The sequence below is a fragment of the Anastrepha ludens genome, chromosome 2 (genome assembly GCF_028408465.1).
Source record: "Anastrepha ludens isolate Willacy chromosome 2, idAnaLude1.1, whole genome shotgun sequence".
NCBI lineage: Eukaryota > Metazoa > Arthropoda > Insecta > Diptera > Tephritidae > Anastrepha > Anastrepha ludens.
This window is the reverse complement of record NC_071498.1, coordinates 118,192,168-118,217,420: the sequence shown is the minus strand read 5'-3', so window position 1 is coordinate 118,217,420 and position 25,253 is coordinate 118,192,168. Positions and strand designations below refer to the sequence as shown.

The 25,253-nt window shown below is 36.9% G+C and overlaps 1 protein-coding gene across 3 annotated transcripts in view; it reads right to left on the bottom strand.

Moving 5' to 3' along the window:
* Positions 1–25,253, bottom strand: part of LOC128855192 (cell adhesion molecule Dscam2) — a 274,245-nt gene that overhangs the window by 129,209 nt on the left and 119,783 nt on the right. For all 3 annotated transcript variants that reach the window (XM_054089902.1, XM_054089903.1, XM_054089904.1), the window contains 2 exons: positions 12,880–12,997; positions 12,240–12,463 (listed from right to left, as the gene is read on the bottom strand). In XM_054089902.1, coding sequence (XP_053945877.1) covers positions 12,240–12,463; positions 12,880–12,997 — 342 coding nt within the window. The remainder of the gene's footprint in view (positions 1–12,239; positions 12,464–12,879; positions 12,998–25,253) is intronic.

The following is a 25,253-nucleotide window of genomic DNA, read 5'->3' as shown; positions in this document are numbered from 1 at the left end:
CTACACTTCATATCGCATTGCTGTGCATTCTTCATTTATTAAATATGGTTTGGCGAAAAAGAAATGCAACACTTTTGGATACAATTTTCGCGCTAATTGTTTAAAACTTTCTTGTGGTCGATTTACAGCTCCTGGGCGATGCTACGACTACTAACGGAATCGACGAAACCAAAATTGCACGTAATTAGCGGGTACCATAAAATCATTCACAATTTCAGCGGCCTGACTTATTATTTATTATTATTATTATTTATTGTTCGACTTTTACATTTCATTTTTAATCATTAACATTAGAACGTACGACAGTGACACTAGGTCGTTTGTCGCAAGAAAAAAGAAAAAAACAAAATCTTACATTTTACATATGTTACTATGGTACTATGTATTGAATTCGCTTAAAATAAATTTTCTATATTCTATAGCACCAGTGATGAACTTAAATAAGTTATTATATCCAGAAGGGCCAACACCATTTAAAATGTCTATGATTTCATCTCGGTTTAAACTAAATTTTCCAAAAAATCTTTGACGAATTCTTTTAAGTATCGGACATTTTCCAAAAAAATGTGTGATGTCTTCTAATTCATTTAAGTTATTGTACATAAAGTGCAGTTTAAATCCCTTTGGCTTCCCAAGTATATTAAATCACATCTGGCTTTCATAATCCACATAATTTTATAGATTCCTGTATTATCGTTTAAATAGCTTCTGGCGTTGTTATGGTCTAATTCCTTATATAATCGGGTGCTTTGGTGTGCCCTTTCCCATAAAGTTCGAGTATTCGAATCATGAAGATTTTCTATTATTGAAATTATATTTCTATTCCACTCTCTTTTATTTGAAGTGCCCCAGTTACATGTTATATTTAACTTTTGTGCTAGATTACTAATTTCTTCAACCCAAAATATCTGTTTTTCTAAAATCTTTTTTGATAGTATATGAGGCAATCTATTATCATCATATTCAAATAACGTTTTGAATATATATTTTAAGTGAAGCTGCAGTGTATACAAATGAAAACTTGGAACATTTGTCTCCAAGAGAATGCAATAAGATGGCATATTACTCGGGAGATGAAGTACCCTTTTAAAAAAATAAAGTTGAATTTTGTCTACTTCTTCAAACAACGAGTTTCCCCATACCTGAGCAGCATAACTCTGGATTGCTCTAGTCACCGCTAAAAACAGTTTCCATTTTGCCGACAACTTAATTTTATTTTTACTAAGAAATGTGCACCAAGTTGCATTTATGCTATTTTTCGCTAGAACATTTCTATTTTCTATATGTTGCTTGAAACTGAGTTTTGATGTTAGCTTTACACCCAAGTAATTATATTCTTTCGTGAAAAAACCACTTTTCTTTTTCTGCTATTCTACCGCCTCTCCGAAAGATCATTATAGCTGACTTAGATAAGTTTACTTGCATATTCCACTTTTCGCAGTATTTTTCTAAGTTGCTTATCATTTTTCGAAGAGCACTAACCTCATCTGCTAATATGACGATATCGTCAGCATATAATAGCAAACGGATATTTAACTCATCTATAAAGAGTCCCCCCTCCAAGCAGTCGTGCAGGTCATTCAAGTAAATAGCAAAGAGCAAAGGTGAAAGCAGGCACCCCTGCTTTACTCCTGACGATATTTTGAATTTTTCACTCATTTCATCTCCTACTTTTACTATCGAACATGTGTTTCTGTAATAACTTTCAATAAAGTTTGCCATTTTGGTGGAGATTCCTATTTCATGAAGCTTGTATAGCAATAGTTGTCTAGGGACAGTATCAAAAGCGGCTTTAAAGTCCACAAAAAACGCGTACACCTTTTTCTTCTCCCTGAACTTAATATGGACTATTGCTGCTAGGTTATATATGTTATCTACAGTTGAATGTCGCTTTCTGAAACCTGCTTGAAATTCTGTTATAATATTTTTATTTTCTACCCAGCTTGTGAGTCGCTCATTTGAAATGCCCATCATTATCGGCCTGACTTGCATTTCGCCTTTATCATAGAAAAGCTGTAAAATGCACCGAATTCTCTCTTTGTTGACTTCCATTGTTAACACCCTGCAGCTCACAACGGAGTGGAACAAACAAACAACAGGAAAATAATTTTTTTAGCGTGATATATCACCTTGACAAACTTGACAACCAGCATCCATTTTAAATTATTTAATCGATACTTTACGAGATATCGAACGCTACATCCATCTACCGAGAAAACAACGCATTTCTCTTTCCCCATACTAATATTTGTGAAATCGTTCATTAAAAGTTGAAGTCGAACTGAAGGTAATCAGTAACGTATAGCATAGGAGGATCGCTTTAGCTGAAAATACTTTTTTTGCAGTTCCAGATCCCGAACGGAGTCCTATAAATAATTTTGTTTCTGGGAGTTTCTCATTAAAATCACTTTGAAAACTGAATAATAATTTTAGCCATTTCTAAAAATTGCTAAATCATTTGTCTTTAAGCCTGAAATTGGGAGCCGAAACATCACAAATTCTTTGCACAATACAATTATTCAATATTTCCGCGCCTCCCGTCAGAAAAATCAGAAGTTTCAACATGAAACCAACTCATTGCGCTTCAGCAGCCAATCATTGATGAAACCACAAAATATTACCATTATTTCAATTGAAATGTGTATGCATATACACACACACACACATACATCAGTTATTTACAAATCTTTTTTCATATTAATTTTTCTGCCTGCGGTTCGGTGCAGAACAAAACCTTTCGACTCATCGATGCCAGAGCTCAACTGAAGTTCATGACCGCAAACAAATAAACAAACCAATTAGTTTTGACTCTGATTTTGTATTTTATTTCATTTATTTTGTTTCATTTCAACTGTCTGCTTCAGAACAATGTCATTTTTCAAAATTGCAAATGTGAAAAATCAAAATGGTGCACACAGTCATATACGCACATGAGTTTGTATGCATTTGTTGCAAGTTACTAATACCATACCTGCTAGCAGTAAGCAACTCAACAACCGCAACAAAATTTCAATACAAGTTTTGCGGAAGTGTAAAAACCTCAGCTTTGGTAACCTGTGTAATACATACCCGTACATATGTATGTGTGTATGCAAAGAAATAATAAAAATAACAATATGAACTTTCGTTCTAAATGCATTAATGTGTGAATTTAATTTTTTATGTACGAGGAGAGGCTGATAAGTTTGCTACCTAAAGTACTTAGTGAATGGGTTGTGCTATTTTATACTTTTTTTCATTTTTTTGGTATAAAATTGCCCATTTCACACTTCTCACGTTATGTATATAAGTTCTGAAAAAAATTTCTTTAAATTTCTCTTCAAAATGGTTTTCTACGGCCGTCTTAATCTCGATTTCGTTAGAAAATCTTTTTCCGCGTAATTCCTCTATTTAATTTCAAAGAAAAGGACCTATATTCCTGATAGTGGATGAATGGTTATTTTCTCTGATTTCTCGCAGCTTCTATGTGTGGTGTGCGTGTTGGTATTCTTCTTCTAGGTATTCCTCGTAACCAGAGCATGGGCAATCATGTTGTCGAAATCGCAGCCCGTGTAAAAAATCGTATCTTTTTCTGTACGACAGCCTCGCGGGCCTCGTTTAGTAGATTAGCGGGTTTCATTATAGTTCATTTCCCCCGCCCCGTTTCTCCCTGGAACCTAGTAGGTAAATAGGTAGGTGGAAGTGGAAGTCGCTCTTTAGATAGATTGACAGATCCTTTATGAGCCTTGCAATTCGACCTCATGATCTTCTGCACCCTCTACTCCTCACCTTACCTCATCCAGCCCTCAGGATAGAGTTGGGCTGGATTGAATGTACGTACCCGTCTTCAGGCTGTAGTTAACCAGATGTCTCAACCTTCTCCGCGCTATAGCGCTACATTCTTGGAGAAGGTGCATTGGAATCTCCTAAGATTGATCGCAGAAACGACAAGAGAACGACAGATGACTACGCAGTCTGCAATGGCCTTTGAGAATGCCCGTGAGCATTTTCAGTTTATCCTTGGTGAGGGTTATGAGGTTTTTAAACCTCTTTTTATCAGCCCAGTAAATATTTCAACAACTCACTTAGACTGTTGCCGATCCATTGTGATGCCACAGTAGCAACCTGATACTTTTCGTTAAACTATTTTGTTTTAAGTGCAAAACCATTGATCTGGGTGACACTTATATCCATATGGGCATCGGTATCATTCAGGAGCGATGAGACAAAGTATCTAAATCTAGTGGCATACCTTGCAGAACAGTGGCAGAGAAGATTCCTGACAGACTCGTCCACCTCCTCAGTCCTGCAGTTTCTACAATAGTCGAAATGGGATTCATTCAATCTTTGAGGCCATCATCCTAGGAGGCAGTGACCTGTGATCTAAGCAACTAATATAGAGACGTCTTTCCGTGACCGATTAAGAAGCGTTTTTGAGCACCTTGCGTCCCATTTTGGCCAAACCAATTCATTTCGTATTGGCTGAAGTGGCAATCTTACTTGCACCACGCAGTTTGTACGTTGAGACGGATGTAACTACAATCTCCATACCAAGGGAGAGGCGAGTGGTTGTGCCCTCTCTCGCTTACAATCCGCCTGTATGCCACCATGCCCTAGCACTCATATCACATAGATAAAAAATTATTGCACTATCTCACTACGACATGTCCGACATTTGCGAGGAATGATAGAAAAGTGCCAGCGCCTTAGCTATCAGAATAAATTTCTCGAAAGATAGTCATAGATATTTTTGCACAACCACTAACCTGAAGTAAGTTACATTGATGAAGGAGACGAGCAGAAACGCTTACAGTAAACGCCAACGCCAACTTTATGGTCAAACTTTGAGCCATCCATAAAGAACCGTACCCAGTATTTCCGACCAGGTATATTGTGAACCCATTTGCGTCTAGCTGGAACTCCTTTACTAAATAACCTATTAAAATATGGTGCATTCAAACAATAGTCAACAGGATTTGTTGAAAGCAGACCGAGTGTATTGGCTAAGTGTCCAACACCTAAATCGCGTCATTGGCGAAAAACTCTAGTAATCAAATTTCACATTCTTCTCTTGATTTCCTGAGTAATAGGAAGTTTTGCAATTTGAAAAAAAGATGGCCATCGCTTGGTGTCAGGTTCGGACTATATGTTGGATGCATTGAAATATCCAAACCAAGCTCTCGAAGCTTTTGGCGAGTCACTACAGATGTATGTGGCCTTGCGTTGTTCTGATGGAACACAACACCCATTATGTTGGCCAATTCTGGTCAATCGCTAGCTTTAAAGGATTCAGTTGTTGGTAGTAGAGATCTGAATTTAGTATTTCGCCATACGGAAGCAACTCACAATAAATGATTCCTTTCAAGTTCCACCAAATACACAAATAAAAATTCCTGGCCCTTAGTCTTTGTTTGGCAACTGTTTGAGCTGATTTTTTGCATATTTCATCCAAATCACTTTTACACAACACCAAAATATACTAACAAAGTTGCAATCATTGCTGCTTGCCGAGGACGTACAGCACACAAATTTTGTCATGTAGAGGTTTTCATGTAAAGGGTCTTCCAATAGGAGGTGTTATTTTGGTATTCAAAGAAAAATGCTACAATATTTTTTAGTATAAATGATCGGATGTTTATTTCATTATAAAGAGGAAGGTATGCCGTTAATAGTGGAAAATACCATCAGGCAAACGACCACCACGAACACGCTTACAGGGCAATATCCTTTTCATTAAAATATTCCATAACCGAATTGCAAAGTGCCTGCCTTATGTCCTCGATAACCTCACGAATTCCATCTTTGAAGTCTTGAATTGACACTGGGCTGTTGGCGTAGACCTTCTCTTTCACGTCGCCCCCAAAGAAAAAAGTCACAAAGTGTTAAATCACAAGATCTCGGTGGCAAATTGTGATCACCTCTTCGAGAGATAACACGGCCCGGAAACTTTTCCCGTAAAAGATCAATGGTTTCGTTGCTTTTGTGGCACGTGGCGCCATCTTGTTGAAAAAAAACGTTGTCCAGATGAATACCATTCCATTCTGGCCATAAAAATCGTTAATCATCTCTCGATAGCGGTAAATAACACCTTATTGGAACGCGCTTTATAATATGGTATTTCCAACTAATCCTTCATTAATCTATTGTTCTTCTGTTATTTGCCACAATTTAAAACTCCGACCGGCCAGTACTCATTATTTGATATTTTGGAAATTTGTTAAATTGTTAAAAAAGGCAAACTTTTTTTTTGTTCTAGCGTAAGTGATGGCGCAGAATCTTCAAGAACCGATTATTAAAAAAACCTAAAAATTTTGGTAAGGAATTTAATAGCACCGCAATACTTAAAATTGCGAGAATTTCCAATTTCCATTGGCATGGTGTTGTTGCTTACTCCACGGATAGTTTTTAATGGACCGGATAATACTAGCAAAGATTCACGCAAGCAGCTTTGTCAATAATGAGATGGTGCATAAGTCATCGCCAGTACCTTAGCTTGTAGCATTATCAGCCGTCCCTCGTATAATATAGGTACGGACACCTTTATAAGTTTTAAAATAATTAGAGAGGATTTACTAATTGGCAGTAAATACTTTAGTCTGAATTTTCCGGAGGATTATTTTAGTGCCAATTAGTGAATTGTAAATCGTATGCAGGGTATGGCAAAAGCTGAATAGCAAGCGGGAGACAGTATATGATAGCAATTAGGGATATATGTATTTTAATAAATATTTAATAGTATAGATATTTTCTATTTAATACGAAAGAGCTCAGATCACTTTAGACAACACTTTTCGTCCAAACATATGCGAATACCTGTGTAAAGTAATACTTACATATACTCGTATATGTAAAATAAACAATGCTTTTGCTCCCAACTTCTTCTTCTAGTCCTGAAAGAAAAAATTAAAAAAAAAAATAAAATCTTCGCTACTTTTTTTTCTTCGCACGTATCGAATGCATACCGTATTTCATTCTTTCTATTACCTATTTTTTAGAATGCCTTTATCCTGAACTAGGGGGTGGGTGTCCACAAAGTGTGACAATACCAGAAATCATGAAGCAAGCTTGTGGTATTGAATGAGCAGGTCCAAGTTTGACTATGTGTGAAATTGCTGATACTATAAGCATCTCGGTCGGCCGCTGTAGCCGAATGAGTGATGCGTAACTACCGTTCGGGAGTGCGTGGCTTCGAATCTCCATGCGTGAAACAACAAAATGAAAAAGTTGCTTCTAATAGCGGTCGCCCCTCAGGAAACAATATCGAGTGTATTTCTGCCATGAAAAAATCTCCTCATAAAAAACAATTTGCCGTTCGGAGTCGGCTTAAAATTGTAGGTCCTTCCTATTGTGGAACAGCATCAAAATGCACGCCACAAATAGGAGGAGCAGCTCGGCCAAGCACAAGTAAAATCTACCAGTCGATTCATCGTTGTGAACGTCGAGATATCGATCGTGTGTCCTTTTTCTATCCTCGTTCAGTCGAGGTGCTTGATATTATTTCACCAACCTTAGAATTGTTGACTCATACGGACGATTATTTTCACCGAAAAAATTACACATTTTGCGATATATTGTACTTAACGATCGACTATTTTTATAACAAGTTTCAATAAGTTAAATTTTTTGACTGTCTACTTGACAAATGTCAAAGGTGACATAAAAAAGGTACCGCCTAGAAATTATTCTCTACACGGCCGACTTCTATGTATCAGGCTCGTTAAAAAAAACAGACTTTTATTTTTCCTGAAAAATATTTATGTATTCATCAAAATCTGTTTTATGCCTTTCAAAGTAATAATACATCGAGGTATAATACGGTTTTCGGTATGGCTTTGAGCCTTTTCAACGACGCGGACTTTAATTCAACGATTGTGATAAATTTCCATTAATTCATGGGTATATTCAGTTTTGAGATAGGGAAAACTTGCAGCGAAAGCTTTGCAATTTCAAAATAAAAATGATCAGTGCGATCAAAACTGTGTAACCATATATACAATGCGTTATTTACTTTAGCACAGTAACATATTGACAATTTCGGACAATTAATTCATTAAATTCATGACAGTGTAGCGCATAACCTTTCAAAAAAACAAAAACTAAACAAAGAACAAACTGCCAAGTCTAAAGAGCTGCGGCCAGTAGTAAACAAACTCAACAAAATATCAAACGTTTAGTCAGGATTTTGAGCTATTGGTGTTTGTTCCTTCCAGATACAAAAACATTCTTTATATGCAGAAAATGCGCAAGGACGCCCGAAAAATAATTCACAAACACCAACGCGATTTTTCTGACACTCAAACCTGCACTTTATTATGGCACAATTCAATGGCCTATAAAAGTGCGTACTGGAAATTTTTTTAAACAATATAATCAAGAAATCATTGAGTAGTTCAGAGTAATTTCGAGTGAGTACGCCTAGTAACCTGCAGCGAAAAAAAAGAACAATTACACTGATTTTTTTATGTGAGTAAATGCTAGTAAAGGCAGGTCAGCTTTTAATAAAAAATGCCTTCACCAAAGTACTTAATTCTAAATAATAGAAAAAGTGGCTTCTTTTAGGGGTCGCGTCTGGGCCGGAAATAGCAAACCTCCGAGTGTATTTCTGCCATATAAAAGCGACTCATAAAAAACTGTCTGTCGTTCGGCGGCAGCATAAAACTGCAGGTTCCTCCATTGTGGAGAAACATTAAGACGCGGTATGCAAACGCAGAAAAAATATAAAGCACATTGAGAAATGGCAGCAATTTATCCGAAAGTAAGCTCATGAACTCTCCGGAATTCATTCGTATTGATGCTAAGTGAATATTAATATTGCCAATTTTACTCACAACTCCCCACGCCATCAAAGGTTCACCTCCAAAAATACTTTGTGAAAAATATCTTGTCTCTAGACACAAATCTCCCACATACTTACTAAGTTCATCTGCTCCATTCAAGTAAAATTTCTTCTCATCAGAAAAGATAACATTAAAATAAAATTTGGAAAATTTGAAAAAGTTATATATTTTTGGAAAGCCGTTTTATTTATTTTTAACTATTATCAAACGGTCCATATTATAAGCAGCGAATGTTTTCCGTCTCATTTTGTGGTCAGCGGAAAGTTTTTACAGATATCCCTCGAGACACGTTACCTAAATTTTTCGATTTTCGAGTTACACAGAATAAAAAACGACATTCCATCAAGTTACACGATATTTGAGTTACACCGTTTCTTATCGATTTTCATGAAAAGGATAAATAGACAAACGAAAAATAATAACTATTTATCACACATTTATTAATATAATTAAGCTACCTGCAGAATCATTTTGCTTCCTGCTCCTATAAAGTCAAAATATATAAGATACTAAATCTGCGTTTCCACTTACACGGTTTTGAGTTACATGGAACCAATTAACCCTGGAACTCGAGGGACACCTGTACATATCCTTGATATCGCGTAAGCTCTTTGTGCTGTTTCACGCCAAGTGAATAAATTTTCGCAATTAACGGGTGTTTAAAATTTGTTTTCAAACCCGCTGATTATTTTTAGCTCAGTATTTTTCTTTCTTTTTTTAAATTTCGCATGACCCAATCACTTCCTCCAATTAGACGTGCTATTCCCCAATATTTTTGTTTCAGAAATAAGCGCCAAAATTTTCCCTTTTGCCATTTCTGTAAGTTATGATATAAAATGACAAATCATCTTCAGATTTGTACATTTCTTAATCACTGTACTAATACTTTTATAATTTTACACCAGTTACTTTGCCTACTCTCTTCTTATTTAATAAAACTGGTGTTGTTTTTGTTGTTCGTTGTGTGAACTGTTCTCTTTTAACCCCCTTTTGCAAACAGTCCATAACGAATATTTTCCATAAAACCTAATAAAAAATATAAATAAAATTATGGCGGGCTGATATGGTAATTATGCAACGGCATGTATATAAGTGGTATATAAAAAGTGATCAGATTAGAAGTACTTTTTCCAAAAGGGGTTTTTTGACAGATCACGCGTGAGTACCCCACACTAAATATATAATTTTTTTCAGTATTCATTAACATTTCATCCCATTTGGACCTACGGAATACAGCTATGGGGAACTGCTAGCAACTCCAATGTGGAGATCTTGCAACGTTACCAATCGAAAACATTACGAAGCCTTGTTAATGCCCCTTGGTTTATTACCAATGAATCTATCGATAACGACTTAGGTATTCCTTTTGTAAAGAATGAAATTCGAAAATATAGTACTAGATATCTGAAACGATTATCCAATCACATAAATCCAGCTGCTATTTGTTTATTAGACACAACCAATGAAACTATACGGTTAAAACGCAATCATATATTAGACTTGCCATTCCTCTAGTATGAATCTACTCAACCTATAAACTTTAAGGTAAAATTAAGTAAGTTAATCTTAAGTGATAATATTAACAAACAATGAATTTAAGCAATCTTTAAGTACTAATGAATTTTAATAATTTAAGAACGAACTGTACAAGTTAATAAGCTGTTGTAATTTCTATGTAGATTTGCACAAAAGCAAAACTACCGCTGCCATTATCTTATAAGATCTAATTTGCTGAATGTCTTATAGTAGATAGATTGCAAATAAAGTAAGTTATAAAAAAAAAAAAAAATCTTTATATTACGGAAATCGCGTGCTCAGGCTGCAGAGCAACCCAGAGCTCTTTAAGAACAGCCATTACATCCATTGAAAACCGCCATGATAATTGACCTTTTGATACTGGAAATTGGATCTCCACAACATTTTTTACCAACAAGGCGAGACTTCCAGAATCCAACTAGAGCTCCGCACCATTTTGTTGTTGTATCCTTGTTACCAACTAGTTTAACAGTCATTTACAGCAAAACTCTATCCAGTCTGTGTGGTTTAAGCACCTTATTAGGTTGTTGACGTCTAAGCCAGGCAGTTGTTCGAGACTCTCGAACAGCGGTTGGCCCAGGGTTAACATTCTGTCCTTCCATACAGCAGGGCATTCACAGAGCAAATGGAAGATTGTTTCCTTCTCCTACGTTTATTTACAACTACATATGACAGTATGTGTTGTGAGGTATGCTCATTTTGGCTACTTATTCTCCGATAGGCCAAAAGCCAGTTATGACTGCCGTTCGTTTCGTCGTTTCTTGTTTATCAATGTCGACGATTGCTTGAGGTCGTAGGTGAGCCATAACGTTCTGCTAATTTTGCATTCCGTCTGGTCTTTCCATCTACAATCCGCGATTCGGAGGTAATATATTTTAGCGAAATTATATTCTTGACTGCACCTAATGGTGTGAATATCGATTCTGCAAGAGCGTTATTCATGGCAGATTCCACTCTTGCCAGTTCATTTGCTTTTTTGTTACCTTCAATGTTCCGATGTCCTGCGACCCACATTAAGGTAACTTTATGGTTTTCACTCAAGATGGTGAGGCTATTCCTACTTTGTTCTACCAACTTAGAGGTTGTTGTAGCCGAACCCAGTGCCTGGATTGCAGCTTGGCTATCCGAAAGATTGGCGATATTTCTCTTATATTAGAAGAGAAATCTGCTATAAGTAGCCTACAGGATACGACCCTACTTACCATACAACTCGTGAAACAATGGATTTACTGCGTCGTCGTTTTGGTGAGTAATTTATCTCTCGTATGGGACCAGTGCTTTGACCACCAAGAACGTGTGATATCCCCCCCTTTGGACTTTTATTTGTGAGGGTATGTAAAGTCTAAGTACTTTGTGGATAAATCAGCTTTGATTGAGGTATTTGAAGCCAAAATTACTAAAGTTATTCATGAGCTACCGATCAAACTCCTCCAACGAGTCATTCAAAATTGGTGTTTACGAATGACCGAATTACGGCGTAGTTGAGGGCAACATTTGAAAGGGATTAACTTCAAAAAATAAATGTCATGAAAGGTTCTACATAAAAATAAAAAATATTGCCCTATCAATTTGAATTTTCGTTGTTTTTCTTTCAATTTTAAATCCGTTACCTTTAAATTGATCACCATTTACATTGACTCTATTTCGAATAAATTTGGAGTTAGTTTTGCATTAAAAAAGATGATAAAAATATTCGATTCGACTGCATTGGTTTTGTTTTTAGATGATATTCACACAAAATCCTATTATGCGTCCATTTTTTCTTGCATTAGGTGCAAGTAGAATTTCTTATGAGAATTGCCAACCAAAAAAATTGGCCCACCTTAACCTATATATCTACAAAAATCCATATAAAAGTTTTTTTTGTGCAAACATATTTCCACTTACTTCTCTCGGCCGCTGCTAAGCGCACTGTTCCCCTGCAGTGGCATGCCATTATGCAGCCACTCGATGCCGTCGATCGCTGAACCCGTCGTCGAACAATTGAAAATTGCCATTCCACCCGAATTGACAATTTGTACTTGCGGCAAAATATGCACCGACACATACGAATTCACCAGCAGACGGATTTCTATGCGCTGCTCGCCGAATTGATTCGCTGCTTGGCAGACCTGGAAAATTAACAAAAAAAGAAGAAATAAATAAAATGCATGAAAATTAGAGACAATTTGACTTGGCGAAATGGAAAGGAAGATATAGAGTAAAATAAGAGCTTGGCAAAAAAGTGTAACTTGGCTACATTGCAACTCCGCTACTTTAAATTTTCAATTTACGCGGCAAGTTGTCGCTAATGGCATTTATAACTCGATTTTAGCGATGCGAGTGCTTGTACGAGTAGGACTGTTGCAGTTATGAAATGGATATTATTATATAATAAAGTACGCAACTTGCAACTTCAGTAGCGGAACATTTGATTTCCGACAAAGAAGTTATTCATAACTTTTGCAAGCACTCCCATTTATTTTTTACTCTCACTCCCGCCACCCACAAGCATATTTTGCCAAAAGGCGCTATTATGCTCACTTACCCATTTGCCAGCATCACGTTCGTCAGCATTTTTGATGAGCAAGAGCGTGCGTGACAATATCACACGCTGTGAAGATGGAATCGGATATAATGCTGATGAATCCGAGACGCGGTACCACCTGCAAATAGAAAAGCGTATAAGCAGTCATAAGTGAAAGATAGGCAAAAAACGAAAAAAAAAGAAAAACAACCAGGAAAAAACGCCAACGAAAAAAGAAACAACGAAAGAGAAGGAGTAAACGAAATGGGCATCCGACGGTTATGCAGTCAAAGATGTATCAGATTCTCTGTGCATACTTACGTATAAGTGGATTTGTGTGCGTGTTTGAAGCAGGAGCTGCAGAAAAAATGCCAGATATAACTCAACCAATATCCGTGATATTGTGTGCGTGCATGCCTGCAACTGAGCACGTGAGCCTCAGCTGCAACCATGACAATGAATTATTTTCTACATTGTCAGCTCAACAGTTGTTCTACAACCTTAAATGTGCAACAACAACTACGGCCTTTCTCAGTTTGCGCTGACTGCGCATCACCCGTGAGCCATTTGTTTAACGAAGTTAATATGCATTTATCTGTATGCCTCTGACATACATAAATACGTTGTTGCACGATTGCGTATGGAACGATGTGTTGGTGTGTTCGAAAGTATTTTACAGCGCTGCCATTTTTATAGTGATTTATTATAATAAATTTACAACTCACAATAAATGTTCATGTAAATTATATCATTAAGTAAAGTTTATCACGCACGCAGCGCCAGCACGCATATACAGGGTGAATCAAGAGTGTTGCAGGTCTTTGACAGCAATTATTTGCAAATATGCAATAAAAATAAAAAAAACAAATTCAGTTAATTGGTACTACAGACTTAGTTTTTGAGCAATACTTAGTTGAACAACGCATGAAGGTGATTTGAATGTTTGACGAAAAATGTCGATTTGGAAGAAGTGCATAAGCGCATAGTGTATTTTTTTTACTGAGCTTAGCCTTTTCCTGCACAAATTTGAAGAATTTGAGTCAGTTCAGCCACAAAATTTTACTGCTGAGAAACCAAGTGTGGGAAAAATCAGGACAACCACAATTCGTCGCCGGTTATATGCCCTCAAGTAATACTGCACCGTATGGGAAGTTGTGTATTCGCGGCTATGCTCCCAGTTGAGCTGACTGCATTCGAATTCGCTGAGATAAAAATCCTCCGAGTCGATCCAGGATAGCTGACCAACCGAAAGACTAAACGGGAGCCAATCATCCGTATGTGGCAAGAGGAACGGAAGAACTCTGTGAACGGAGATAGACGTTCGATAAATTTCGAATATCTCCAAATGGATAAATTGATAACATGGACAGATAGACTTCTAGATATGGATGCTTTAAATCTTATCTGCATAGATTTTATGAATGCTTCGCCTGCTCACGTTAGCTCACTCCCGAACGGGTGTTCGGAAGCTGCCCAGAGGATACTTGGGCTAATCCCGGACGTTGTTGAACCTGCTTGAACCATATGCAGAAGAATCGTCCTGGCCACTCCCAAGTGAGTGGCGATAAGTAACTTTCCCCACTTGCGTGGACTTCTACACATGGAACCATCTTCTATACGAGTATATAATTGCAGTTGGTTTTCTATGAGGAGCTTTCCCACAGCAGAAGTAGATGTTTGTTTACCGAAGGGCGACCGCTATTAGACAGAATTTTTTCTATCATTTGGCAAGAGCTTCGAACTCGTGCACTACCGAATGGTAGTTACGCACTAAGCCATTCGGCTACAGCGGCCACCAAGATCTATATTCATATGAATTCAAAATTCAACTGACGAAGAAACTGAAGCCTAGACTTGCCACACAGCGCAATCATGCAATATCTCACAACAAAATCAAATTGCCGCCGAGATCTTTCAATTTGACACAACAGGACATCTTTCTCTGGAGCTGCATAAATGTATGGACAAATAAGCTCAAGACGATGCCAGAGACAAAACTATATGTAAAGGTCTAGGAAAATTTTATTATACACATCCCGTGTGACCAAAGAAGTTGTGGTGGACATTTAACGGATATGGTGTTTCATGCATAAATGGCATAGACTGAGACCACAATAAAAAAGGAAAAACAGTCTTACTGAATCACCCTGTATTTACTATATTTATTAAAAAAAAACTATGTGCATATTGAATGTTGTAAAGGAACCATGCACGTTCATGCTCGACTTCAATCAGTTTTGACTAATATTAGGCAACAGCGGCCGCCACTCAGTGCTATGAAAAAGCCTTTCATAAAAAACCATCTGCAGTTCGGAGGCGGCACAAAAGTATAGCTCCCTCCTTTCGTGGAAACCAACAAGACGCACACCACAAATAGGAGGTGGAGCTCGATCGAACTCCCAACAAAGGGCTTCAGCGCCAATTATATCATCCAATTAATCGTTCAAATTTGTTTATGAATAACTTTTGCACTAAATAAAAACCATAATGATTTTCAGTGTCATAAATCTTTATTTTGACCTTTACGCACTCCATTTTGTTTGTATATTGCAATTGTCGAATATTATTGACCTACAACGGCACTTTTTTTGAAAAATTATAAATTTTCCTACAAAGTGATAAATTTTGCGTCACCTTCTATATCGCTTCTTGTCTAACAAAAACTTTACAAATGGAATTTTAAAATTAAAAAAAAAAAAAAATTAGAAAAACTTCACAATCCGATAGCTGCAGATTTTTCAATGAACTACAAGAGGGGTAAACTCTTGAAACCTTCTATGTTCTTGGCCTGCATTAGCTAAAACCCGAATGAAATGTTTAGGAGCTCTACAATATGAGAAGTTAGAATGTATCTCGGGGTTAGAGCTTCAGAGTTTACTTAGATTCGCAAAAGACGCAGGCTCATTACAAGAAGCCTTCTATAAGGAAACGTAAGGGTCAAGCTCCATCTCCAGGTCAACTTAACCTCTCGAGCTTTATTTTGTGGTTTCCAGAACAATTTTCGGTATTCAGTTTCATAGCGTATGGAATTGTATTAGCTAAAAAGTCTCGGGAGTGAGCTAACGTGAGAAGGCGAAGCATTCCAGGATAGATGGTTGTGTGCTGGGTTTGGGACCCGCCCCAAAGATTCCTTCTATGAGCGCTTGGAACGTTGCTATGAGCGTTGCCCCCGCCATGACATAAAAATCATGCTTGACGACTTCAACGCCATGGAGGGCAAGGAGGGAATTCAGCCTGCACAACGAAACATCCAGTAACAGATAGAGGCTGATCGACTTCGCCGGGGCCCGAAACATGCTGGTCTGCAGCACCAGATTCCAGCATAAAAAGATACACCAAGCTTCCTGGCTGTCTCCTGATCGAAAAACACGAAACCAACTCGATCATGTTGTGAAATATGGAACACACGCTTCTAGTGTATTAGATGTACGTACGATCCAAAGACCCAACATCGAGGACCCCAACTGCGCACACGCCTCTGTGCAAAAAACGTACATCTACAAAGAATCGACATCGATAAGCTGCAATCACAACAGACAACCAGAAGATTTGCCACTCGATTCTCACTCATGCTCTCAGAGAGTACTCCTCAACAAACCGGCATGCACAAGCAATGGAGCAATATTTTTCGTTCCCTACGTACCACCACCGAAGAAGAAATCGGTCGAGCGCAACGCGAGCCATGTGGAGAGAAGAGAAGAAACGAGAGGCCGAAATACGTGAGTGCGAGGAGCTTGATATACTGGCCGATAGGAACAACGCCCGAAAATTCTACCAGAAAGTTCGGAGGCTTACAAAAGGTTTCAAGACCGGGGTGTTTTCCTGTAAGAACAAAGGTGGCTGACATCCAGAGCATACTTCAATTATGGAGGTAACACTTCTCAAACCTGCTAAATAGTGATAGCTGCGCATGTCACAGAGAATGTGAAGATCCCAATACCCCAATCGTCGACGATGGAATTGACGTTCCGCTACCCGACCATGACGAGGGGAGAATAGCGATAACGCGGCTAAAGAACAACAAAGCCGCGGGCGCGGACGGACTGCCAGCCGAGCTATTCAAGCATGGCAGCGAGGAGCTGGGAAGGTGCATGCATCAGCTTCTATGCAAAATATGGTCGGATGAAAGCATGCCTGCCGATTGGAATTTAAATGTGCTCTGCCCGAAGTAAAGCAAAGCAAAGAGAAGCAAAAAAGGCAAGCAAAGCAAGCCTCTATTGAGCCAAAACTTTAATTTTATTTTTTAATGGATTTTGCCGGTAGTTCCGGGCCCATCAGCAAACACCAAATGATTGAAACATTGTTTCATTTCTGCCACGAAAAAACTTCTCAGATAAAATCATTTGTCATTCTGATCAAATGCTTCATCGTATGTGGCTCCCTTAGTGCCGGTATATTTTAGCATTTATTTGCGATAACTGCGTGCAAGTTGTATTATCCCACTCATTCACCCATCAACGTTGACATTGGCAATGAAGTTGCTGCACACGGCTGCTTGACATCAAAATGAACTTCCAGCCGAGTAAATTAAACATGCATACACTCATATGTATGTATGTGTAACTAATAATTCGCTGCAATATTAAAGTAGCGAAAAATGCAAATTTATGGTGAGGATTTTTAAAGTGAAATAAGCTTGTGAGCGAAAAAATATGGTAATATAAAAGTTGTGGTATTTTTTAGATGAAATCAAAAGGAAGTGAAAAATGATCCTTTACGAGATATTGGCATCAGTCCGGAAGGAATAGAAAAATTTAACAAATTCGAAATAACTATGGTGCACAATTGACGAGGAATTCGGCTTAACTATTATTCGGTGGGGCATATAGCGTTTGCTTTTTGAACCACCTATTTTTTTGAGAATGGTAACACAAATGACATGCCAAATGTGTTCATAATTTACTTAAAGGTTTGACATTTACGAAATGGGACGCTATACACTTGAACAAAATTGGGAAATATTGAAAACCTATTTCCAACGTGGTGAGTCTTCTTCTTTTCTGAGTCTTTCTTCTGATTTTCACATCGGTGGCTACGTCAATTAGCAAAATTGTCGGATTTGGGGCTCAGTAAAGAAACAAATGCATCCACAACGAATCACTGTTTGGTGCGGTTTTTGGTCTGGTGGCATCATCGGGCCATTTTTTTCGAAAATGGCGAGCGATCGTGACATACTCAACAAGTGGTTTCCAAAAATTGAAGAGGATGACATGGACGATATTTGGTTTCAACAGGACGGTGCAACTTGTCACACTGCCAAAGTTACACTCGAACTTTTGGCTACCGTTTTTGAAAACCGAATAATCAGCCGAAATTCCGATATCAATTGGCCGCCTCGGAGCTGTGATTTAAGCCCGTTGGACTATTTTTTGTGTGGAGCCGTTAAGGACAAATGCTATGCGAACCATCCAGAGACGATTGATGCTTTAAAACACGAAATCGAAGTTGCCATTCATGAATTTGGAGCCCAAACAATCGAAAATGTGCTTAAAAACTGGGTTGATCGAATGGCCTGCTGTAAAGCCAGTCGTGGTAGTCATTTGAACGATGTTATTCTTCATTCATAAATGACAATATTCAATCTTCAAAATAAAAAAAAAGTTTGAAAAAATATTGATTAGTTTTTTTTTGTATAGCCGATTCAAAAAGCAAATTTTGCATGGCCCACCCTATAGTAGCTGAAAAAATCAAGCGCTAAAAATTCGATAGTATTCGGCTACCTGGCTCGATTTGCATAACTTTTGGCGAAAATTAATTTGTAATTCGAATATTAAAAAAGCATTAAATAACAGTTGAAATTCAACTTTTTCAACTTGAGCGTACTCACTTTTGTTCAAAACTTTTGCGGAATCGCCCCTCGGCAAGCAATGGTAAATCTCCGAGTTCTCATAAAATAACATCTGTCGTTAAGAGGCGGCATAAAGCTGTAGATCGCTTCTTTTGCGGAAAAAGATCAAGACGCACAACTCAAATAGGAAGAAGAGCTCAGGTCGAATAAGAGGGCGTATATACTTAGCCTTGCCTTAAATTCTGTGACAAACTTTTCAATGCTTACGGCGAGAACAAATTTACAGAAAAAAGTTTCGATATTTTTTGCTTTTGTAGGATGTCTAAGAAGGCGTGGTTAAGCTGTTGAGCCCTCTGCCATGGAGAGCATTGAATCTTCCAGCAAGATTCCGATCCAGCCCATAATGAAAGAACTACGATTCCCGGGTTCATAGCCGAGGAAGATTGGCCATCTGGAAGGCCAGATCTGAATCCATTGGACTACAGTTTGTAATCAGAATTGCAGTACATGGCCTGCCGAAGACTTCACAGAAATCTGGAGAGTCTATAACAATCCGTGGTTCGTGCAGTGACGTCAATGTCTATGAAAACTGTGCATGCTTCAAGTGCTGAATGGCCAAATCGTTGTGATGTTCAAATGGTGACCATTTCAAATTGAAATTTAACATTTTTTTGTTCGTAATATTTACATGAATAAATAAAACTAATATAACTTCATAAAAAAATGTGTTAATTACACTTTTTTATGTTTTACTGCATAATATCTCAATGAAATTTCAATAAAAATTATATTTCAACTTTTTTGTAGTAGAATATTCAAACCTCGACTGTCCTAATCGGTAGAAAGCTTATTGATGCAAATAAATTTATATAGTTACACCGTGTAGCAATACCCCGACACATGGGAAAGTCGATTTGTGTCCAATACTAGGATTCAGTGCAAGTGAGAGTGCTAGGAATAGAATTTTTAGTTTTGCACCAGCACAAGAAAAATAAAACTTTTAAGAGTCTGCTTATTTTAAGGATTTAATGAAACTTGGAAAAGCATACAAACGGCAAATCCCTGTGCATTTCTTTCTTCGTATACATTTTTGGGTAGGTGTTGAAGAAAAAGGCACTTCAGCCTCATCTATCAAAATGTGAGTCCTTTTGACATTTTCACTTGTTTCAAAAAGGAAAGTGTAAGTAAGGATTTTTTTCAAATTTCTCTTCATTTGAGGTTCTATTTTCAATTTCAATTTTTCGAAAACTGTGTCCTCACTAAAATGTTAAGTCCTATAAAAAAGAGATATTGCTCAAAGCACAATTTACTACAATTTAAATCTAGTATCGCTCACATATCGTTTTTCTCAAGTGTGGTAAAAAAAGTTCAAATTTGTAGCAGAGTGTTAAGCAATTAAAATATTCAATAAAAAATAACACTAGTCTACAAGGAAAAGTATCCGAAATAATTTAAACTAATATCTGCTTCTCTGTCCATGCAAAATTCGGATTGATAACTAAAATTAATTTATTAGTTTGAGTTTTCGAGATATCCTAACCTAAAAGTGCAAAAAACCCCATTTTTGCCCATATTTGAGGTTATGTAGCCTTGCAGATGTTTTCTTTCACCAAAATTAAAGGATGGCATCTTTAAATACAATCCTTCTTTTTTCAAATGGCGTTTTTTTTGCTCAAATATCATTTTTTTTTGCAGAGATATCGCATTTTGAAATTTTCATGTTTCGAAATTTTCCTACACCTGAAAATCGATTAAGATAACATAGACATGATATATTCGATTACTAATTTTCTTGAATTGAGTCTTATTTTTCTTAAAATTTTGTCTCACACCATAAGTGTGCTGACTCACCATACCCCTACACTATCTAACCTTTGGGTACCGAGTCACACACAGCCCTAACCCCTAGAAACCACCCCTATCATACCGCGAGCAGGCTAACCCACATAACCGCAAGCAGGCTTTCCCACAAACTCCAAATTTACATACTATTAATCCATATATTTCAGGCCCTCAAACCCAAGAAAATTAGTAAGCGACTATATCATGTCTATGTTATCTTAATCGATTTTCAGGTGTAGGAAAATTTCGAAACATGAAAATTTCAAAATGCGATATCTCTGCAAAAAAAAATGATATTTGAGCAAACAAAACGCCATTTGAAAAAAGAAGGATTGTATTTAAAGATGCCATCCTTTAATTTTGGTGAAAGAAAACATCTGCAAGGCTACATAACCTCAAATATGGGCAAAAATGGGGTTTTTTGCACTTTTAGGTTAGGATATCTCGAAAACTCAAACTAATAGAGCAATTCTGAGGCCAGATTTGGATTCAGCGCATCATAAACCTTCGGAAATATATAGTCTGGTTTCTGGGTCTGAATGTTGGTTAAATTTTGTCGGCCTGTGTAATTAATCGATCACATATCGCTTTTCTCATGTATCTATATTAAAAAAAATCAGATTTGTTACACAGTGTTATGCAATAAAAATAATTAATAAGCTATAAACAATAAGCAATAATTAATCGATCACATATCGCTTTTCTCAGTGTGCGGCAAAAAAGTTCTAATTTGTAACACAGTGCTATGCAATAAAAATAATCAAAATTAATCGGTCACCTATCGCTTTTTTCAGTGTGGTAAAAAAAGTTTAAATTTGTTGCACAGTGTTACACAGTAAAAATAATCAATTAGTTTGAACTGAGTGCAAGAAAAATAACAATTTAATAAACGTAAAATGTTCATAAAATAAATGTGTTTTGCATGCATTTGACCCGAAAAGTAGTTGGTCGAAACCTTGTTATAATTGAATTAAATATTTTTCACTTCAATTTACATCTGAAAGGGAACGATGAATTTCATTTGATTTACTTAACTCAATTTAAATTTTAAGCAAATATCGGCTTAACATGAGTTCCTAACTCTCAACTGGATAATCCACTCAAAAGCGAAAAAACCAACACACAAAAACAATAGGTTCAAGCGAGAAAATTAAGATACCTACATGGCGTATGAGCAACCTAAATCACAAATAATCAATCACTGTCAGATAAAGATACTGATAACAGTGCGGACGTACATATAAGCGAAAACGTCTATGAACCTTTACGCACCCTGAAACACCAGTTAAGTCAAAAGCGTCAGCCATTTAATGTGAAAAGGCGGCAAAATCGGTAGTGTTTTGAATGCACAGTCATACACACTAAAGCAACGCTGAAACAAAGACTAAGGCACTAAGCGCTATGAACGCTGCGGATCTCGTTGCCACATAGAACAAAGATGATTATTAAACAATTTGCGTTTTACGACTGAAGCACTGCCTACCAAAAGTGTATATGAAAAGTAAAAGCCCCAAACAGAAAAAAACAAAATAAAGTAAAACTGGGGATTACTAGGGTCTACATTGCCTGCCACCTGCAGGATTAGGATGAAAAAACACGCTCATATGCACGCCATTATTAGGCCGATGGTGCGTACGAGCAACCTTTTCTGTAAACCGACAATATGGCATTGCATTTGGAGTCACTCATACGCCCCTACGAATAACTGAAAATGTACTATAATCATTTTTGCTACAGCTTTTGTGTGTGCCTTCGCTTTAGTTGAGTTTACATAGCATTAAATTGCGTTGCGCACGTGCTTCGAATGGCAAAGTATTTTTACTACGGTGGCATATCTTTGCATGCACACAAATCTCTTGCAGATTATGCTTAAGCAGCATTTATTGATTTCGAAATGTGTTGCCTGTCACACATAGATGCGGGCATGATAAGAAAGCAAGGTAGCGAAAAATAGAAAATTGGAGGAAGCGCTAGTGCGGTAAGACGTGAACTGTGAATTGGAAGATACAATTTATTTATTTTTTTCTTTTCTGTGTGTTTGCTTGGCGTATCTTTTCAATCTTACAAATAACTTTCGGGTAAAGCCAGAAATTGCTGTTTTCGGCTGGGTATAAACATTGAAATTTGAATGATGGAGATGGAGGTGGCATCTCTAACGCATATAATTTCATTCTGTTTTCTCTTTTCTTTTTTTCTACAACATTTAAGTTGAAATGTCGGATGGCAATAAACGAAATGTGCTGCTGGTTGTCCATCTTTTATGGCACTATCCATCTGTACCCCAAATAGTCTCAAGACAAACATAAACAAATGCTAAGTATAATTAACGTTGCCGCTGTACGCAATATAGGCTAGCAAAAGAAGTTAGGCACTAATAGTAACTAGTACGTATGCCAGGCAAATGAAAGTCTCAAAGGCCCAGCATTATTTTTACGTCTGCAACAAACAAGCAGCAAGCTCAAACAGCCTATTAGTATAAACATTTATCTGTTATCATATTATACTATGCACGTTTTAGTAGCCTCATTCATGCGTTGTGCATGACCACTGAGCCGATAGGACACATGGTTGTGATTCACAGAATAAATAGGCTATCCGCATTAAGGGGTAGTTATGTATGTATGTGGTACCACTACTGTTGCTCAAATGTCATTTTGGCTGTGGCAAGCATATTACGTTATTGTGTAATAAAATATACCTACATATGTATGTAGTTACATAACTGAATATCTACTAAATATACGACGCATAAGGGAGTAAATATCTGTGCAGTTTTAAGATTTGGTACGCCATTAAAGGAGCATAAAATCCAATAGGTGCCTTCAGTAGCGGAAAAGTACTAAAACCAAGCAACTAAAGTAAATCTAATGGTCTTTTCAGAACTTATGCACCGGTGCTGAATTATTGTTTCGAAAATGTGATTTACGCTTAAATACTTATACATGAGTATATCATTGATAACGATCTGAATCGTTGGCAAGTACAAATATACGGTCCGTTGTATCTGATGATCCTTTCTTAGTAAGAAGATATCTCACATTGCACGGGCAATAAAAGGTTTTAGACCCCCTTGATTGAATCACAAATGTGGTTGGGAGTACTTTTGACCAAAGGATGCTTTGCAAATGGCTTTGGATGCAGAGTATAAACTTTAGTATGGTCTGCGATATTACTTTTTGCCCTGAGCAGAAATAATGGATATATATTTAGAATTCATGTATCCTTTCAATTTCCATGACAGCTCTAAGTTATGTCTTTTGTTTTCCCCTGTAAAAAGTCATAAGACACACGGCGTAATTCCATCAACTCTTCCTGCTTCGCAACATATCAACATATCGGTTGACGCAAAAAAGTTTCGTAGTTATTCATAAGCCCTAATCTTATCATAGTCAAACTTAAAATACCTAAGACAGCCTCACTATTCCATATAATGCTTATTTAAACAACATTTTCCTCCAACGGAAGACTGCGATGGCGAGATAGGGTGAATCAATTCACGTACCCAGGCGTAATCAACAACAGCAATGCCGATACATCTGTGGTCTTCAGTGACCGAATAAACTCTGCAATCAACCATTCTACCTACATATGAAACTCTTAAAATCGCGACTGTCAATAAGAATTCAAAAACTTTGCGTGTATAAGTCGTTATTCAGGCCAATTTTTACATTCGGTTACGAGGTATGGACTCTTAAAGCATCACACATAACACAAATTTTAATAGAAAAATAACTCAGAAAAATATGTATGGTCAGATGGCGCATATCGAGCAAGAAATAACGAAGAGCTCGATATAATTCTAGAAAGAGAAAATGCAGTAAGATATATAAAGAGTCCCGAATAAGATGGCTAGGTCATATTAGCAGAAGGCCCCAAAAGCTACTAGCATAACATATCACATAACACCGGTGGGAAAAAGAAGCAGAGGAAGATCGCTCGAAAGAAAGAACAATAAACGTTGCCAATTGGAAGGAGCTGACTAATAATCGAGTTAAATGAAGGAATGTAGCTGCGGAAGCTGTAGTCTGCCAAATACTGTGAGACTAATAATGATGATGAAAGCACAAATACCAACCTCTACATTTTCAAGCCCAGGTATCGCAAAAAGCGGCTTCTTTAATACAAAAATACCGGATTTAGACATGACTACACGCAACTGCGTTCACAACAATAGCAGCCGGATTATTGTAGCATTTTGACTGTTTATTTATTTTTATAAATTTTTTTTAAGTTTACTCTACAATAAAACATACACATATTATTAAAAATTTCACACTTGACACAAAGTGTTTAAAAATTTTGGGAATTTCCTTTTAACGAGAATTTATGGAAAAAATGTTTCAAAATTCATGTAATACTTATTTTTTTTTAATATTATTATTTTATTTTCAGTTCGGTTTTTGAGTAAAATAATTTTAGTTTAATATATATATTTTTTTAATTTTTTTCTCGACGGTGTTATGCGTTTTTTACCATATTAAAAAATGCAAGCATGTGCATATTTTGTTTGGAAGAAACGGCATGATACATCAATGAAAAAAATGCCAAAAATCAATTCGAATTTCGAACCACTTTCAGTCCAATACACAAAAATTCAATGAGCTGCAAAGCTGCACACATGAAATTTTTCTAAAAATATTTACTTAAAAGTTTTAATTATTTGAATTTTATAGATTTCACGAAAAGATTTGACAAAATACGGATACCAGATGTCCTTAGCCTATTAAAAAAACAAAGCATTGATAACAGAATAATACAACTTGTT